Source organism: Chionomys nivalis, chromosome 7 (genome assembly GCF_950005125.1).
Source record: "Chionomys nivalis chromosome 7, mChiNiv1.1, whole genome shotgun sequence".
NCBI lineage: Eukaryota > Metazoa > Chordata > Mammalia > Rodentia > Cricetidae > Chionomys > Chionomys nivalis.
The window spans coordinates 61,512,177-61,531,936 of NC_080092.1; the positions used below are offsets into that span (position 1 = coordinate 61,512,177).

General features: G+C 41.1%; 1 protein-coding gene across 1 annotated transcript in view; it reads right to left on the reverse strand.

Annotated features, from left to right (window-relative positions):
- The window catches only part of Myo1d (myosin ID), a 302,318-nt gene that overhangs the window by 197,314 nt on the left and 85,244 nt on the right, over positions 1–19,760 (reverse strand). Inside the window, exons 3-11 of the mRNA XM_057774656.1 lie at positions 18,291–18,384; positions 16,757–16,922; positions 15,228–15,281; positions 12,767–12,862; positions 8,484–8,600; positions 7,756–7,959; positions 6,202–6,347; positions 6,011–6,125; positions 813–983 (exon numbers count right to left, since the gene is read on the reverse strand). Coding sequence (XP_057630639.1) covers positions 813–983; positions 6,011–6,125; positions 6,202–6,347; positions 7,756–7,959; positions 8,484–8,600; positions 12,767–12,862; positions 15,228–15,281; positions 16,757–16,922; positions 18,291–18,384 — 1,163 coding nt within the window. The remainder of the gene's footprint in view (positions 1–812; positions 984–6,010; positions 6,126–6,201; positions 6,348–7,755; positions 7,960–8,483; positions 8,601–12,766; positions 12,863–15,227; positions 15,282–16,756; positions 16,923–18,290; positions 18,385–19,760) is intronic.

Below are 19,760 nucleotides of genomic sequence, written 5' to 3' on the forward strand. Positions count from 1 at the left end.
ATAACTCTAAAGGGGACGTAGTTAGGAAGAAGATTTATTCATGAGACAGTGGCAATGTGCCACAGATTTACAGAGGAACAGAGTGCCTGCCCATTCCCTTCAGCATGTGAAGGAACACGGCTTGCTTTCCTGGCAGTGTCTGGTAACTAGACAAGCTTGCATTTGTGGGGAAGACTGGGGTGATGATACAAACATGAATGACAAACATACTATACATAAGGTCTAGAATAAAAATCTGATAACCACAACTGCCACCAATTATTCTACAGATGTGGTTTATTTGTGACACGTTTAGTCTGTAAAAATGGAGAGTTGGAAGCATACCCAATACACTGAAAGAATGCATTTCTTCATAATAAGAGGGGAGACAGCTAGAATGTCTCACTTTTAGGCAAGTCATGGGGTCTAAAGAATGCAGAGCACATTCCGTATTTTGTAAATGAGGATTATGGTGAAAAGTCAAGGACAAAAGCAATTTCTTATGCCAGAATCATCAGATGCAGGCATAAAATTCTAGCATATGAACAAGGACTCAGCACCTATTGGTTATAAATGACATCATTCTTTCTAAAGACTCGTGTTCATTTTCCCTGCATCTAGCAAATTCACAGTCTTTTGGCTCCCTCTCCTGGATGTTATGATTTCTGTCAGTCTCATCTTTGTATCAGAGAAGTGGAACTTAACCATAGCGATACAACATTTACCAGACATTCATGCCTTTCCCCCTTATTTGGGTGTATATTCTTTTAACTTAATGTAAAGCAATGTTGCCCTGTCAAACAACGAGCAAAGGTTTTATAGCTCATTATTACCTTTCGGCTGGAGAAATGACCATGTTTGCCCAGTTTACTGTTAAGAGCCTCAAGGAACATTCCATCGGTGACTTTGCCAACATTCATACAAGCGTCATCCAGGATTGCAATGATGCCTTTGTGTTGCTGCTCCACAAGGTCCACAATGATCTGGTTGTTGAAGTAATCAATCTGCAGGACAACAAGAAAGCAATGTCCAAGAGAATGGGAACCCCAATGGGCAAGACACACAGGTGTCTCCTTTTGTTTCACAGACTTGTGTAACACTCAAATGTCAAAAAGGCAGACAGTACTAGTGAGGCCAAGCACTAAAATGAGCACACATTTTAACAGAGGTTTCTGACCTACTGTCCTTACGACATGAAGGAAACACCAGGGATGACTGTGGACTAAGGCAAATGTGATTAATTTTTGTCCTACTCCTTCCTGTCTCCCAGCCCTACACCCAATCCCACTCCTTCATTCTGCAAGCCCCCAACCTGTTTGCCACTAATCATGAAACAGTTTCCACTAAGGGCCAGCAGATGACCTGACAATATCATCTGGTGTTCTTCTGACAATGAAATCAAAGTACTCCACAAAATCTGCAGTTCTGCTCACGTGACATGCACTGACAAAAATCCAAAGGAGAATTTCCTCTAGACTTCCCAAAGTTAGAAAGCATAGAAACCTAACACTTTTGAAACTTTTCTGGGAATAATAATTTTAAAAACTTAATTAAGACATAATTATATGTAAAAGATAAAAATAAGTTTTCCACTTGTTTCCATGAAGCAAATGAAGTTAAGAACTTTGGGCTTTTTAGCAACTTCAGTGTATACAAGGTGTAGCCAGAAATCTGCTACCACCTTCCTGCTCTGATGGACCGCACAGAAACTGCCTTCACAGGTCTATCTCAGGCAAGCTCTATGTCATGGAGGCGAGCCATTTATGTGCAAACATTTCAGTACTGTGTGCTGAGATGTCCCATCTCCTGTCAGAGGAACCTAACTAAGTATTGTCTCCACTACCTCTTAAAAGCTCTACAGACTCACGGCAGAACTGGACCCCAGTTTCAGGCTTTCATATCTACAGGCCTATGCCACTTATTTGCTGTGGCTTTCAGCTCCATTTCTAGTCTAGAACACAATGTTCTTTGGGATGAAAGCCTGAAATTACATGTCATTCCCATTCCCACCTCCCAGGTTTTTTTTTTTTTTTTAATACTTTCCTGGTTTGTCTGAATCATTGATTCTCAACTGAGGTTAATTTTGTCTGTATGAACATTTAGTAATGTCAGAAGACAGTTTTGATTGTCATCCTGGGGAATGCTACAGGTGTCAAGGGATGAAGGTCAGGATGCTGCTAAATCCTCTAATGCATAGGATGCCCTACTGCAAAAATTACCTAGCCCGTAACTTTAATTGGGCGGAGAGATCTGTTTTTAAATAGTGATACTGATTGTGCGGAGTTATTGTGTTTTCAGTTGGGGAGAAAAGTTATTTCCACCTTTAGGGAAACATCCTAAAATACACAAATGCAGGAATCTATTACCAGCTGACATTTCAGACATCAGGAGTATAAAAGTAAGTTTTAATGTAGTAAAATTCCAACTATATTCCTAGAAGCCACTGATTTTTGCTAAAGATTCTAGTAACTTTTGGTTTTAAATTTAACAGTGCTTAAAGCATGCTTTCCAAAATCAGGTTCTTCTGGTAACCCGGAATGCCCATGAGTTTTTTATAAGGTATACAAGGAGATAGGAGAGACGTGTCAGGATGGTTTATGGGTATGGAGGTCCTGTGTCACATCCTCATTCCAAATACAGACACTTCTAATAGCAGTTTTCTTGCCTATGCCTGTGGAATCTTAATAACAAACTTTATAATTAAATTTGTTATAAAAATCTAAATTTCAGTATAGTATGTCTATATAAAACATATAATGTATATAATATATTTTTAGAAAGTGTCACATAAACAATTGAATTGCATTTTAACTTTATGAGAGTTCACTAGAATGTCAAGTTTTCAATAGTTAAAATGATCTGTGGGGGCTCCAGAGACGGCTCAGTGCTTAAGAGCACTTACTGCTCTTGCAGAGATACCTGATTTAGTTCCCAGCACCCACACCAGATGGCTTACAACCACCTGTAACTACAGTTCCAGGGGTTCCAATGCCCTCTTCTGGCCTCCACGGCACCTGTAACCATATGGTGCACATATGCATAAATAAAAATAGAAATTAAAAAAAATTGTAAACTTTTAGAAGAGAATGAATCAGAGGGATAATTAGATTTTATGAGCTCCTGATAGGCATTCACACACAGGCCATGAAACAGGTTGTGGAGAAAAACTAACTCTGAACCCATCAACACACTAGATCTACCTTCCAGTACATGGAACACACAGGTGCACAGACATGTATTAATAACACTTCAGGAACTGGATTAGCATAATCTGGACTAGGAAACCTTCCAGAAAAGATGCTCATTACAGCCAAAGTGCTCCCCCTTTTCAAGAAAAGATTACAAAGGGATGGGGAGAGAAGGAATGAGCCCAGACCTATGTGAGAAACCTGTCAATCAATCAAATCAAAATCAATCTTTTTTTTTTTTTTTTTGGTTTTTTGAGACAGGGTTTCTCTGTGGTTTTGGAGCCTGTCCTGGAACTAGCTCTTGTAGACCAGGCTGGTCTCGAACTCACAGAGATCCGCCTGTCTCTGCCTCCCAAGTGCTGGGATTAAAGGCGTGCGCCACCACCGCCCTGCTAAAATCAATCAATCTTAATGCAAAATCCTTATCTGGATCCAATCAAGAAATCGGTTACCATCAACAACAATACAACAACTTAAGAAATAGAAGGTGCTATTAAAGAAATTGTTATTAATTTTTGGGGTGGGGTCACAGAACTATGGTTACAGCCTTTGTAGGAGTATTTATTTCTTAGAGAGATACACTGGAAATCAGAGATGAAGTAACGTGACATCTGAGTAACTCAATGTGACCTGGCACAGGCGAGGAAGGCACAGAGGCAGGAGGAGGGCAACACAGCAGAAATGCCAAGACTGGGTTGAGGGTGCACATAGTTTATATTTCCCTCCTACACCTTTGAAATGTTCTATAGCGATGAATCACAATGCTTAGAAGTCTGAGGATCCGAGGGAAACAGGCTGCAATGCTGGTGCACATCAACATGCTGCTTCTGTCACCCAGGAGCTGGCTTCTGTTCCCTTCATGATACAATCTGTTTCAGTTCTTCCAAACCCCATCATCTCCAGGGTTACTGAGCTTTCCAAGGTGTCTGAATTAGACACCACTGCAGCTGTTACTTGTCCCCCTGTCAACTAAGCCTGTGGAGCTTGATATTCTGATTGCTAGAGGTATTCTGATTGTTTGGTTTCATTTTTTTTAAAAGACAGCTCTTACTACATAGCTTTAACTGGTCTCAAACTTGGGATCTTCATATCTTAGCCTCTGAAGTGCTGAAATTACATATGAAATTATACATGTGCCACCACAATCAGCTTCAAAGGATATTTTGGATAAGTATCTCCAAATCACATCTGAATAACAGGTTCTATGATGAGATTCATGGTTAAAAAAACCCCTCACCTTCAGTTATACTGTATATTAAACAACAGGTTTATTCTTTAAAAACTTCACATAACTTCAATCGAGTTATATTTTCTATCTATCTATCTATCTATCTATCTATCTATCTATCTATCTAGTATGTATGTATGTATGTATGTATGTATGTATGTATGTATGTATCTATCTATCTATCTATCTATCTATCTATCTATCTATCTATCTATCTATTCATTCTCTGTGTATCCCTGGCAGTTCTGGAATTTTTTCTGTAGACCAGGCTGACCTCAAACTCAGAGATCTGCATGCCTCTGTCTCCCCAGTGCTGGGATTAAAGGTATGTGCTACTAACACCTGGCTTGGCTTGAGTTACACTTTAAATAGTTATGAGAGGTCGCTGTTTAAATCAAACAACAGGCATCTCTATTTTATAATAATGCTCACAACTCTGGTATATTTTAAATATGTAAAATTTAAGCTAATATAATAAATAAAACTTTATGGCATTCTAATATTTAACATGTGATGGAAGGCAAAGATGTAATTTGAGGCAGACCTGCTACTTAGTATATCACTCTCTCTTTTAAAATGAATATGTAGAAATAAAAATTAGGAAGGTATTGATATGAAAATAATTCTAATATGACATTTCAAGTAGCTTTTTACTGCTACTCTGTTTGATATCAAAGGATAAATACTGCCTTTTATTTGTTTGATGAGTATACAAACAGTTTTATAAACTCAGCAACCAGTCATGGCGGTGAATCGTGTAATGCCAGTATTCATAAGGTGGAGGTAGAATTAGGAGCACAAGATCATCCTTGGTTTCACAGCAGGTGCAAGCCCAGCCTGGGAACCATCAGACTATGCCTCAAAAAAACCAAAGCAAACAAATTACAAAACCTCACAAAAATAAACAAACAATTACAAGAAAATACCAGAAAGTTACAGAAAACCAGTTTTTAAAAGTCTACTCCCAAAATTGTTTTAAAAATACGGATGTCCCAGAAGAATGACTAAGCCTCACTTCTGTCAGGAGCTGGGGGTTCAATGGCAGAGCAGAGGAAGCCCCGGGAGCCAGTGTTTCAGCCATGAGCCCCGGTCGGACCAGTGTCACTTCCATCCATATCTCACGGTACAGTTTGCCTCTGAACATTACAAACATTCACAAAGAGCCACGAGAAGAGAGGTGACAGCAGAAGGAAGAATGTGGAGCTGGACAGGAGCACAAGCGTTCCAGCATTCCGAGAACAGAAACATCAACAGCGGAGAGGTGTCCAGTGCCACTTAGTCCGCAGAGCAGAGGAGAAAACAACGGGAGGTCTGGGCGTAAATTCATCGAATCTAAGTCGAAAGAGTGAACTTTGAGTGATGCCAGACTCTAACGAACAAAAACCAACCAGGAAGTCATGTGGCATCAGCTACACAGCTGACATGAGGCTTCAGGCTGTACCGAACACCAACAGGGCAGGCTCTCAGATTAGAGGAATCACACCCACAGGAGAAGCACAACTGGATTAGCATATCTCAAGGAGGAAGGCTAGGGTCCAGGAGGTTCAAGACCCCAGGAAGGTCGGAGGAATCAAGGTGGGCAGCCCAGGGAGACAGTCCCCATGAGGGTACTCACGTGTTTCCAAGGGATGCCTTCCCGTTGGTACTCTTCTTGCTCCTGCTTCAGAACCAGCTGGATAAACAGCTGCTGCAGCTTCTCGTTGCAGTAGTTAATGCAGAACTGTTCGAAGCTACATGAGATGGAACATGTTAGGCTTAAGTACTGAAAAATACGCAATAGGGTTTTAAGTATCTTACCCAGTTTACCTGTTGTTGTCAAAGATTTCAAAGCCGTAGATATCCAGTACGCCAATAACAGTGTTTTTCCCATGGATCGTGGTGTCATAGTTCTTGACCTCGATGATGTCATTGATGCGAGTTACAATCCAACAAAAAAGGCGTTCGTATATTGCCTGTGAGAGAAAGGACACTGTAAATTCGTGTCTGGGAATGAGTCCCTCCGATGGACTCGGATGTGTCTTCCATCCCTTCTTCTTACTCTTCAGCACACACAGTATCACCTAAGTGGAACAATGAGAAATGTGTATCCCCTATTACAGAAACATCTACACGATATACGCCAAACTGAAGCAAGCAATCAGGATTTTTTACAGAGGTTATTGGCTACTGTTTATATTGTAAGACTATTCTCAGCCGGGTGGTGGCGGCACATGCCTTTAATCCCAGCACTCAGGAGGCAGAGGCAGGTGGATCTCTGTGAGTTCGAGACCAGCCTGTCTACAAGAGCTAGTTCCAGGACAAATTCCAAAGCTAGAGAAACCCTGTCTTGAAAAAGACTATTCTCCTGGCATGTGTGTCTATGCCTCTCTCCGTCAGTGACACATCTGCTCTTCTCACCTCTGGAAACTGTTCTACCAACTCTGAGCTATGCGCAAATGGCCTTGGCTACTTAGGAATTTATCCGCTCACTCACCAAATATTTGCTGAGCACTTAGACACACAGTTTGTTGGAAACAGCACTAAGTCCACACAAAGTCATAGTCTCCGAGGAGTGGAAGGTTAGGGTGACGGAACACACGTACACTGTCTGAGGTGTTTTTTTTTTAATATTTATTTATTTATTATGTATACAATATTCTGTCTGTGTGTATATCTGCAGGCCAGAAGAGGGCACAAGACCTCATTACAGATGGTTGTGAGCCACCATGTGGCTGCCGGGAATTGAACTCATGACCTTTGGAAGAGCAGGCAATACTCTTAACAACTGAGCCATCTCTCCAGCCCCCCTGAGGTGATTTTAAAAAAATTACTATGTGTGTCTGTATGTGGGTGCACGTAGATGCTTTTTGAAGTGTTGGTTTTCCTGATGCTGGAATTACAGGTAGTTTGTTAAGCTGCCCAGATGGGTGGTGGGAATTGAACTGGAGTCCTATGCATGAATAGTATGTGTACTTAACTGTAGAACTATCCCTCCAGCCCCCTGAAGTGACTTCATTCTGTGCTCAGGCAATGGTGTGTGCAGCCCCTGTGGTTAGAAGCAGAAAGGGGAGAAGGACTCAGGAGGCTTAAGAAAAGATGAGCATGCTGGAATAAGTAAAAGTGTCTGAAGATAGCAGAAAACGAGGCAGGGGAGGCACAGTGGTGCCGACCTTGCTGAGGTAGCAACGTCGACTCCCTCATGCCCATAGTTGGTCTATTTCCTTTTCCAGCAGTGATACTCACAGCCAGGAGCTTTACTGAGACATTGATGGCCAGAAAGTCTCCGTTTCTAAAAACCCTTAGCCCACTGCTTGAGAGGTCTGAACACATCCTCACAGGATTTCACTTAGGCTGCAACCCACAGATCAAGTTCAGTCTCACCTTGGCAAAGGCGTCTCTGCCGTAGCTAGCTTCCTGTTCCGTGTGCTGTTTGTCGATGATGTCGCGGCCTGTGGCCACCGTCCGGTAAAGAAGGGCTTTCTCCACCATGTCTGTCTTAGTAGAGAGCAATTCTGCCAGGACAGACACAATCTTGCCATTCTCAATGAGTGGCGTGTCACCATCTACTATAAATTTTACATTTCCCTATATCAAAAATAAAAACAAAAGACACCAAGTCCAGTGAGCTTCTGACCTTGCTTGTACCTACCTTCCTAAACATACATGTCATATGTGAAAACCTAGCACTCTCTTTTCCATACACATGTCTATTCTTCCATCTTAGCATACATTTTTGATAGAGGGTCTGTATTTTTAAGTAGTCATATTTACAAATACTTTTTTTTGCCATTCTGGTCTATGTGCTGGCCTCAGATGGGCTGGCTGGGCCTTGGAGGTCACTTGCAGCCATCTGATTCAGAGGCCATCACCCTTAGGCTTGGTGCTGAAGTCAAGGTCTGAGGATATCACAATACAATGAAATGAGCATAGCCTCTACAGTGGTTTAGAAAACCTCTCAAAATATAAAATAATGAAAAAAATCAGAGTACGTTTTTCAGAACACAAGCAAAATTTTCACAACATAAATTACTTTTGACAAGGAACAAAATCTTCTGGAAGAGTACACTGTATCCACAGGGATACAATGTACTTTGAGAGTCCTTACTCACCAAGTGAAGAATAGCAGCCAGAATTTTATACACAGTTTGAATCTCCTCAGGTTTGAATCCAATTACTTTCATGGCATCGGCGACGACTTTGAACTCTGCAGCATCATTGATGGAGGACTAGGCATGAACATCAAAATCTTAAGTCACAGACATTACACACGAGCACTGATTATAAAACAGAAGTGTTCAGCCAAAGTCTTGATGCCTTTGTAGTAAGTCACTTTGAGGGAAGTAAGTATCAAAATTAATTTGTGGTAGAAACATTGTTTAGATGTATGAGGCCCATTTGTGTTTGAGAGCTGTCACTTAAATAAGCACCATGCACCTTTCTGGAAGCGTCTGTTCTGAGTTGGCTCACAGAATACCATAGCTCTATGTCCCACCGGGGCAATGGCATGGGACTGAAGTCACACATGAAAATGTTGTATGTGGGAATTGTAAAGTGCACGGCTGGTCACTGCATTTGCAGCTCTCTCACAGCTCCTTGCTCTAGTGTAGGCTGGCAACAGTTCTCACACTGTATAATCAGGCTTCTTGTTTCCCAGGTTAGGAAAAGCAGCACCCAGAGCAAAGCCACCAGCAGCAGCCACTTAGCAAGCAGTTCAATAGGACTATACGCTTTTCTTTTTCTCATGTTAGAAGAGTCTGGTAAGTTACAGCTTATACCCAGAGTGGAGGAGCTCCATGGTGAATCTGCAGCCCTGGGAGACATGGCCACCGGACTGGATATACCAGTGTGCCAAGAGATTCCACAGTAGAGTGGCAACTGTCTATTTTACAAGTCTTCCCGGAAGCAGCTCAGGACTAACTCTTTTCTCAACAAGCTGCTCCTCTTGCCAGGATGGTGCCCTCACCTGATGCTCGCTTCCTACAGAAGGACATACAAAGCAAACCTCGAGGAGCACAAGTTCGTGTCCTAGGCACAACCAGGCAAGCTGCTATCCCTGTCAGTGTTTTCTCACTTTCCTCAAAAATTACACACACACACAGAGTAACACATTTCTTTTTTATGATTTTTTAATTGATTTTTATTGAGCTCTACATTTTTCTCTGCTCCCCTTCCTGCCTCTCCCCTCCCCTTCAACCCTCTCCCAAGGTCCCTATGCTCCCAATTTACTCAGGAGATCTTGTCTTTTTCTACTTCCCAAGTAACACGTTTCTTACAGATTGTTTTCTGGTCTATACCATACCAAAAATACTAAAATATCAGATATTGCCATTATAAATTACATGTTGAGATTATAATTCTGTCCCATAAAAGGACATCGCTGGCTGTTTCCCTGACAGCCATTCCTCTGTCACTTCACTAGTGCTAACATAAGATTTGTCTAGTCCTCTTCAAGCTCATCCCTGATTGGCTCGCTCCCAGCTCTGGAGGCTTCACGGTTCTAAACTGATCATGGCCATTATCCTGGATAGTTTATGGTCGACGTGACACAAACTAGAGTTACCTGAGAAAAGGGAACTGCAGTTGAGAAGCAATGACCTGCAGGTGAGCCTGTGGGGCATTTTCTTAACAAGTGATTGACTTGGAGGCAAAGACCATTGTGGTGGCGCCACCTCTGGCCAGGTGATCCCGAGGCATCTAAGAGAACCAGGCTGAGCAAGCCATGGAGAGCAAGTCTGTAGGCAGCACCCCTCCATGGCATGTGCACTGCCTTGAGTTTCTACTCTGGCTTCCCTGGGTGATGGGATACAAGCTGGAAGATGAAATAAACCCTTTACCTCCTCAAGTTGCTTTTGCTCATGGTGTTTATCTCAGCAGCAGAAACCCTGAGACACACATTTTCTTCCCCTTACCAAGTGAGTGGTCAGCCACAGGCATGTGATGCTACTGTGATGAAGGAGGCAGGAGGAAAAGCATATGAGGGTCTGTGTAAAGGGAGGGGCTCTAGGGAGACGTATGTATGTAAGGTGGCAAAGACAGCATTTTTTTTGCAGTGAATACTGGGACTGCTGATGACGTTTTGCAACCACAACAAAAACAGACCAGGAGGCCAAGCCAGTTTACTGAGGGAAGCAGAGCTGTAAGTCTGAAAACCACAAACCCCACCCGGGTCTCTAGCAATGTTGCTGAGGCCCTGGCTATGAGCATTCCAACACTTGCTGTCATACAGAGCTAGCGGAGTCCTTACCATTTTAGGAGACTCTTGTCTGGATTTTCTCTTACCTGTGACCAACAGTATCTTAACTGTACATGATTAATTAAAATACATGTAACACTTTATGAACATTAAAATCAATTCATATTTGTATGAGGGAAGTGATTATACTGTAATATAATAAACATAGGTCTAAGCAGGGTTTATTGTTAATGATTTTGTATATATATATATATACACACACACACACACACAAGTCATTACTAACTATCATCTCTATATGGTAGAATTTAAGCATATATCCTAGGGTTTTTTTTTTTTTTTTTTTGGTGCTTTTTTGTTTTGCTTTGTTTTGAATTAAGTGTATGGGTATTTTGCTTCTGTGTACCGTGTATGTGCCTGGTGTCCATGGAGGCCAGAAGAGAACATAGGATCTCCTGGAGCTGGAGTTACAGATGCTTTTGAACTACCATGTGGGTGCTGGGAATCAAATGAGGGTTCTCTGTAAGACTCTGCAGTGCTCCTAACTGCTGAGTCACCTCTCCAGCCACTGAGCCAGTCTCTTTCTTAGGTTCTGACTAAGAGTACATATTCTTTGTTTTTGTCAGAAAAAAAGAAGGAAAAAGTCCAAATGGAAAACCAATAAAAACAGTACCAAAGATGAATTTTATTTAGAAAGAAGTTAAAATATTAACTTAGTATTAAGATACATGACTTAGACCGAAGTAATTTTGGTAATAAGACCATGGCCTGATTACAAAGGAATAGCTCAGCTACTATCTATAAGTGTTGATTTCACAATCCTCTCTATATAGTACTTCTGGCAATGCTGAGAACGTTGGACCATTGCCTTTTACTGTTTTATTTTCAATTCATTTTCAGTCAAACATTTCCACAAGCCTAAATGCCAAATAATAGAAAATTAACTACAGAACCTAAGTATCATTTATTTCTAGGGACAGCAATAAAAATATTGCTAAGCCAGTAATAAGGGTATAACTAGCTTAAGTGGAATAATAATTTAAATAAAAATACCTCCCACATCCTTTTCTGACTGAGATCTTTTTATGCTTCATCCAGCTAAAATCAAGAGTGCTTTCTCTTGTTTGAGCTAGGTCTGGCTGTGTGGCCCAGGTGGATTCAGCATCTTCTTATCTCCGCCGTTTGGGTACTGAGGTTATATGTATGTGCCACTGTACCCTGCTAGCAGTGCACTTTTTACTACAGAAAAGTTAAAAATACAGAAATGTGGGGTCCAAACATGTATACTTTTACCCCTCCGGAAGCAACAGTTAAAACTGCGACCCAAGCCTTGCACAGCTTCTGCATTTCTACGCCTCGCTTCCAGGGACTAGGGCACCGCATTTACTTCTTTATGCACTCTCATCAGCCAGCACATTGTTAGCCTGACTGTCAGACTAGGAAAAAACTAAACAGGAGCCAGAAGCGGCCTGCAGATGTGTATGCAAGAGCTTGCACACAAGGCAAGGGAAAACATTGGTCCTTCTGAAAGATGAATACAAAGGAAAAATTAGGATAAACGCAATCAATATTTTAAAAAAGTGGGAATCTGGGTGATGGTGGCATAGCGCCTTTAATCCCAACATTAGGGAGGCAGAGACAGGTGGATCTCTGAGGTTGAGGTCAGCCTGGTCTACAGAGTTAATTTTAGGACAGCCAGAGCTACACAGAGAAACCCTGGCTTGAAAAACCGAAAGAAAGAAAGAAAGAAAGAAAGAAAGAAAGAAAGAAAGAAAGAAAGAAAGAAAGAAAGAAAGAAAAGTGGGGAGAAAAAAATCAAAATGCTTTGTAATTTTGTTTTGTCATAGCAACATGCCTTTGGCCAAATCACACCAACTCTTGCGGAGAAGTCATCCTTGTCCTCAGTGTTCTCATGGTTTCAGATAAATTAAGTCAGGTTACATATTAAGAGAAAACCCTAAATAGAGGGAGAGGAACTTTTCTGTTAGAAGACAGCCATGCAAGGTTATTTAGCCAGGTGTTCAGTTCAGTGGTGTTTTTAAATTTAAGTTTAAATAAATCTTAAATTTAAATGAATTTCGGACCGAGAATTTTAAAAGCCAGAACAGAGGACATTCATTTGCCTGAGGGCAACAGAGGGACTGGGTGAACAGCTTGTGTTCCTTCTGCCGCCTCTCCACTCTCAAAGAAGAAACTCACCTTCAGCTGTGCCCCCACGCGGATGTAGTTGTAGGATGAAAGGGATTTCTGCAGGTGTAGGGAGTGCAGCATCTGCTCAGAACCTCCCTGGAGCAGCTGGAAAATATTCAATTTAAATTAAATTGCTGTGATGGCTAATAGGAGTTGTCAACTTGACTGCATCTGGAATCCACTAAAAGATAAGCTGCTGGGTACCTGTGTGAGAGATCTTCTTGATCGGGCTATTTGAATTGAAAAGACCACCCAAATGTGGGCAGGACCTTTTAGTGGCAGTCTAGATAAAAGGAGGTCCAAGGGTAAAGCTTTGCTTTCCATATTTGTATCTTGCATCAACTCAGCCACTTTGTTGCTGCTGCAGCCACAACCACTGCTACATTCCTTTGCTGACACCAGAACTCTGTTTCTTCAAGCTTCCAAGGAAGACCAGCAGTTCCAGGAATTTTCAAGCACCAGACTAGGACTGCTGAGGCACCCAACCTCAGGGGCTGAGCAGCTACTGGGCTCTCAGCCTCTCCAGGCTCCTGCATGGATTGCTGGACTATCCAGAGAGTATCGTGTGAGCCAATCTAAAAAATACTGTTTTAGCAAATATTCATTCTTTTGGTTCTGTCCCTCTAGGGTTCCTCCTGACTAATTCAACCGTCAAAGCAAATACTGATCTCCTAAATGTCAAACATTCTAACCTAGTGGTGATCTAGTTCCTACTCATTTTCTGGGCTTTACACATTTAGGTCCTTCTGTTACATGCTTTGAGGAAATGTTTGGATTTTGTTTTGTTTTGTTGCTGTTGTTATTACTTACAGGTCAGTGGCTTCTGTTTATTAAGATAGACAGAATGTTATACAGTCACGAGGAATATGAAAATGTCTCAGCTCACTCACAACGAATTGGTCTAAAAGGTCCTTGCTTAGAATGTCATCATCTGTAAGTCGGGTCCCTGCCTGAGGTGCTGGCTGCTTAGCAGTGTCACTGTGCCGAATTGAGAAGTCAGCGATGCTGGGGAAGAGCCATCAGCCGACACATGGAGTCCCATGTGCTGAACAGCTTTTCCTCAACTGTCAGTCAGAAAGGAGTGTGACTGATGGCTGTGACTCTCACACAGTGATGGTACTTCTCAATAACTTCACCCAACTGGGATAAACACGGGCAAAAGCTGGAAGTTCTCGAAATAAACAGTTCTTACATTTTATAAAGAAACAGTTTATCTGAAATCTAGCAAACTGTTAAGAGAAACCCAAACAAAGCCATTACCCTTTCATGCTATAGAGCAGGCCTCCAGGAGGGCGCTGCACTGAACAGTAAGTTTTGGCTTACTTCAAATGTGCAGTTATCAGACCTTAAAGGATGATTCTTTTTTTTTTAAACCAAACATACCAGAACTTGAATGGCATTGACGAAAGCAGTTACTTAATCAAACAATGTTGTATTCGAGTGTACTGTCACCATTAACCTCCTTCAAAGACACACAGAAACCAATCTTTTTAACTCAGAGTTTTAAATGTATGATTGCATGTGTGCTTCTGTTGGTTTGTGCACAGAGGTCAGCTTTGGGCGTGTGTCATTCCTCGGGTTCCATTCACTCTGTTTTTTTTTTAAATTGGCCTAGAGCCAGCAATCCCCAGAACTGGCTCTGCCTACTCAGCACTAGGGCTGGATACCGACACCACCAATTCTGCTTTTCTTTTCTTTCTTTCTTTCTTTCTTTCTTTCTTTCTTTCTTTCTTTCTTTCTTTTTTTTTTTTTTTTTTTTACCAACCACAGGTTCAGCAAGCATTTTACCATCTGGTCTTTAAAACTCCAAATATTACTTAATTAGGTCAACAGCTTTTAATAGCAGTCTTGGTTTATATCACTTTGAGTTTCAAAGGTCATATTAACATCACCTTGCTCTCTCTAAGAGAGATGTGCCAAAGGAGGATTATTTAAGAGTTTGTTTCAAGCTCTAATAACATCCCCAAAAGACATTTATTTTTTTTCTGAGTGTTGACAGCATAGAAGATATTTCTACTTTGAATTTATAAATCCTGCTTTTGTTTTTAAATTAATCATATTGCCCTACACCTAACAAGAGCAACACAAACCAAATTTACATTCCCAATTCAGGAACTCTCAAGTACAGGAGTAGCAACTCAATTCAAAAGAAAATGAAATCAACACATCTAGAAGGTGTCAAAGCAAAAGCTTTCATGGCCACTACACTGCTCACTCTCCTTGGAGGAAATGCAGGTGATGCTCAGCCTGGGAGCTTTCAGTTGGCTGAGCACCCACCAGCTCGTACAGTGCTCACAGTGCTCATGGTCTCTTAGGTGGGGTAGGATGTGTCCATGCCTGTACGTAATGTGATCTGCTGTGGAGTGGAGACAAGGAAAGTCAGAGAGCTGTGGGACAGATGAGAGTGCAGCAGAAAGATTCTCAGTACGACTAGGCGAATGACATTCTCTGCATAAGACTGATTACTAACCTGATAGAAAGAATGGAAGCTGCGTTCTCCTGGCTGTTGCACAATCACACGAGACTAAGAAAAAAATATTTTTAAAAAATGGTTAATCTGAAAGTATAGATATAAATGAAACAGAATCAACTTTCTAAGAGAATCTTATATTCATAGTGCATTTTAAAAAATCTGTGGCCAAAGCTCATCAGAGACCGGTGCTTGCTATGGTTTTCCTGGCAGTATTTTGGTAATTCTTTATATTGCTTAAAATGGGGGTTTCTTAACATTCATGAGGAATGAAGCCATGTTTTTGCAACCTGGAGTCTAAAGATAGTATGTGCAAGTGGTAGGAATCTGAGGGGGGAGAATGGGAAGGAATGCTAGGGAGGAACATTCTCAACATTCCCTTGTCCAGAGTCTGCTGGCATTTCAAAGAGCAATGCCTCATATCCTATAATAAAATCAGTCAACATGAGCAGGCCCTAGGGACTCTGCTTAGACTCTCCAAAATGACTGCTCAGCATGTGTGTTCATTCAAAGGATTCTTTTTGATTTAATACGTACACACAGTGGAATCACAAAACATTGTGGAGGAAAGATAGTAGTACTTGATATTTCCTGTTTCTTTTCAGATGACTCTGATAGAGCACTTATTTCCTTAACAGTCAGCCTCGATATCACAGATAATAGAAATTACAGTGCCATAAGATGCTGTGGGGTCACTGGGATAGGGAGCCCTTGAGTGAGAAGCATCAGAGCACAGTTCAAGGTGGAGGTGACTGTGCAGCATGGCTTCACTGGATCGGGAGAAAGAACGCCTGCGTCCAGCTGTAGCCAGCTATAGATATTATACAGCAGTGAGCAAACAGAAACTAAAGGAAGGAAAATTTCAATTTAGTTAAACGCAAACTGGATGGAGGATGGTAACATAAAAGAGTCTAGGTCTGGAAGCTGGGCATGATGGCACACAGTCCTGTAAGCTCAACTCTTAGAAAGCTGAGGTGTAAGTATGGTGGGTCAGTCTTAGCTACACGGGGGAAAAAAGGGTGGGAGGGAGAGGGATTTGATTGGTTTGTGTTAAATCTTACTCAGAAGTTGTCACACATTCTTCCTGTCCCATACAGACCTAATTCTGCATCAACAAAGTCTAACATTTTCTAAGGTGACATAATAAGTCAGTTTTCAACCTGTGGATCGTGACCCTTTTGGGGGTTGAATGACCCTATCACAGGGGTTGCATATCAGATATTATCTACATTATGATTCATAACAGTAGCAAATTACAGTTATCAAGTAGTAATAAAATAATTTTATGGTTGGAGGGGTCACCACAACATGAAGAACTGTTTAAAGTGTTGTAGCATTAGGAAGGTTGAAAATAATAGGCCTAAGCGCTCATAAGAGAACAAAGAGAACAATTTTAACCATGGAAGACAAACTTGAAGAGGGACAACAGGATTAAATACTACTTTAAAACAATAAATGAAAAATTTTACATATATCATTTTAAACATTCAGTTATCACAAGCGTCATCCTAGAAATCTAGCACACTTACCTTTTCCAGCAAGTAGTTATTGATATGGCCCCCAATGGGGTCTCCCTTAAAGTCAAAGTTGATATCCATGTATTTCCCAAACCTGCTTGAATTATCATTACGGTTGGTTTTGGCATTTCCAAAAGCTTCCAAAACACAGTTTGACTTCAGCAACATATTCTTCACTCTAACAAAAATATATCAAAGTTATTATAAAAAATTTCAGAGATGAAGACACTTAAACTGGATAAGCCTTAATTTCATTCTAGTCATGTCTCTTTGTTTCCTTGTTGCTGACAAGACTCATCTTACACAGTCACACCTGTAGGAATAACCTGGCCTCTGACACGACCTCATTAGTGCACCCCTGCCCCTCCCACGAATCCTGCAACGGACTCTTCAAACTGCTGCCCATCAATGACTGTATTCTTTACAAAGGCATGTGTGTAGGAACTGCTTGCTTACAAAGGAAACCATAAGATGATGGCCTGATATGCTCTAGAGAGACAGTAAATTTACATAAGCCTTATCTGCCATATAGAAATGAAAGTAATTTAGTTCTCAGCTAGCTATTCTCCTGGGGTCCAAAAGAAATTACAAAAAATTGATCAAATGTTCACTTCAAATTAGACTGCAAAGTGAAAAAACCAGAAGTGGGAATATGTCACACATTTTTAAAAGGCTTCTTTTGACTGGGTAATCCAGTTATGGTGAAAATGCAAAGTCCACACAGTATCATCAAATCTAAATCCTCTCCCTTGACATCAGACAGCCCCCTGGATTCCAGCCTGTCGAGCTACCTGGGGAGCACAGATGAGCTGTTGAGTGTTCAGTCAAATACTACTCAGCTTCAAAGCCGGCAACCAGCAAAGTACTTTTCCCTCTTAGAAAAGGCAGCAGTACATAAGAAAGCTACACATACCGCTTCATTAAAAAACAAACAATAACCACCCATTTACTCCTTACATATTTACTAAGCAAACCCTGTATGCCAGGCACTGTTCTAAACACGGGTGCCCCACACCGTACAGAACAGCTATGCTACTCATCTGACTGTGAGCCCAGCATAGTGCAGTATGAGGCCCTTTTACATGCGAACCTCACTTTGGCTCCCAGCATCAGTGGGTTATGGTTGTGATAGCAATGGAAAGTTGTGGGTCTACTTTCCAGGGCCTCATTTCACTCAGAGTACAGTTTTTAAAAACAGAGAGCAAGGAACCTGCAGAGGCTTGAAGAATAAAGCCAAGCTGTGCAAATTCCAGCAGCTCTGCTGCTGAGGTTGAAAACTGGCTGGAACTGGAACCAGGACACTTTCAACTATTTCAAAATAGTTTTAATTTTTTTTTAACTTGGTAAAGCTGGAAATTGACATAGTAATAGAAGTAAAGGCAGAAAGACAAAATGCAATGTGAAAATCGAAGCATTTTACACATCATGAAAATGTCTGATGACTGCCAGTTTAGGCTCAGCCCAGTCTGCACACTGCACGAAGCCCAGCCCAGTCTGCACACTACACGAAGCCCAGCCCAGCCAGCCTGTGCTCCTGAGCTCTTACCTTTCTATCTCTGCCCTCTGGCTGGGATTGGTGATGGCAGCGATATACTGCATGATGTACTTACTGGCTTCTGTTTTACCAGCTCCACTTTCCCCTGGAGGAAAGAATTATGAAGGGCTTAACACCATAAGGTAAGCTCATTGTCAACAGAAAAATGTAAACCTTTGGTGGTTATTCATTTAAATTCTATGTGTTGCATTTTCTTCCATCCTCCTCCTCTCCTCCTCCTTCCTCACCCTTCCCGCTTTCTTATTATTTTGTCCTCAGCTCTTCTAATAGGTATGAACATGTCTTAAAAAATGACAGAAGCGGGGGCTGGAGAGATGGCTCAGCGGTTAAGAGCATCGCCTGCTCTTCCAAAGGTCCTGAGTTCAATTCCCAGCAACCACATGGTGGCTCACAACCATCTGCAATGAGGTCTGGTGTCCTCTTCTGGCCTGCAGGCATACATACAGACAGAATATTGTGTACATAATAAATAAATAAATTAAAAAAAAAGACAGAAGCAAAATTATAAATTACAAATCAATATTTAATTAGGGAAAATATATCAAAGAATAAATTATGGTAAACTAGCCCTTAGACTAAGCAATTACTCCTAAGTATAGCCGAAAATAACTAAGGTGCTCATCCAAACAGTAACTACAGCTACATTCATATAACCTTATTTTCTACAGAAAACTTATTTTAGATTTAATGGGAATAAAGCAATTGGTTATGAAAAGTACAGTCAGGTGCTCACACAGGTCCAGAGCCTCTAAAGGCCAAGAAAGGTAGCTTGAATACACGGATTTCTAAAGCCAGTTAAATCCAGTCTCTTAGTATAAAAAAGGAAAGAAAAACTAACGTCTTAAATAAAAAAAAAAAACCCCACAATAATTTTAGTGAAGAAAGGAAGTCACCACATCTGAGACACAAGGTATCATGGAAAAGTGTGACAATGGGCATAAGTGGTTGTAGCGAAGGGGCAGATTTAGACGTTCCATCTACTCATTCAAACACCAAAACTTCACTCACTTAACTTTCTTCCAAGGGAATATTTTTAAATGTAGTATAACCAAATGTATCAATCTTCCAAGGCTTTAAAACTATCTTTTTATAGACTATACTCTGTGTGATGGCTAAAATTGGACTAATAGATTGATAAAGAACTGGATAAAAATAGTCAATTACATAATGGGATTGCTAAAGAGAATGTGCTAGTTCTAATAGAAACCCTAATGAAAATATGTCCACTATACACTGCTGAGTGGGAAAAACTAACTTTGCAATAGCAGTAAACACTTACAATTCTGTATTTTACTCATTTATACAAATGTGTGACTCTATATACCTACACATAGAGAGAAAATATGCAAAAGGACAAAAACTAACCATCTGCTACTTCTAGAATGTTGGGGGACAAGATGTTCAAGCACGAGTGAATGTTTCCCCGTGTCAGACGGGTCCCAGAGGAACCTCCCTGACAAA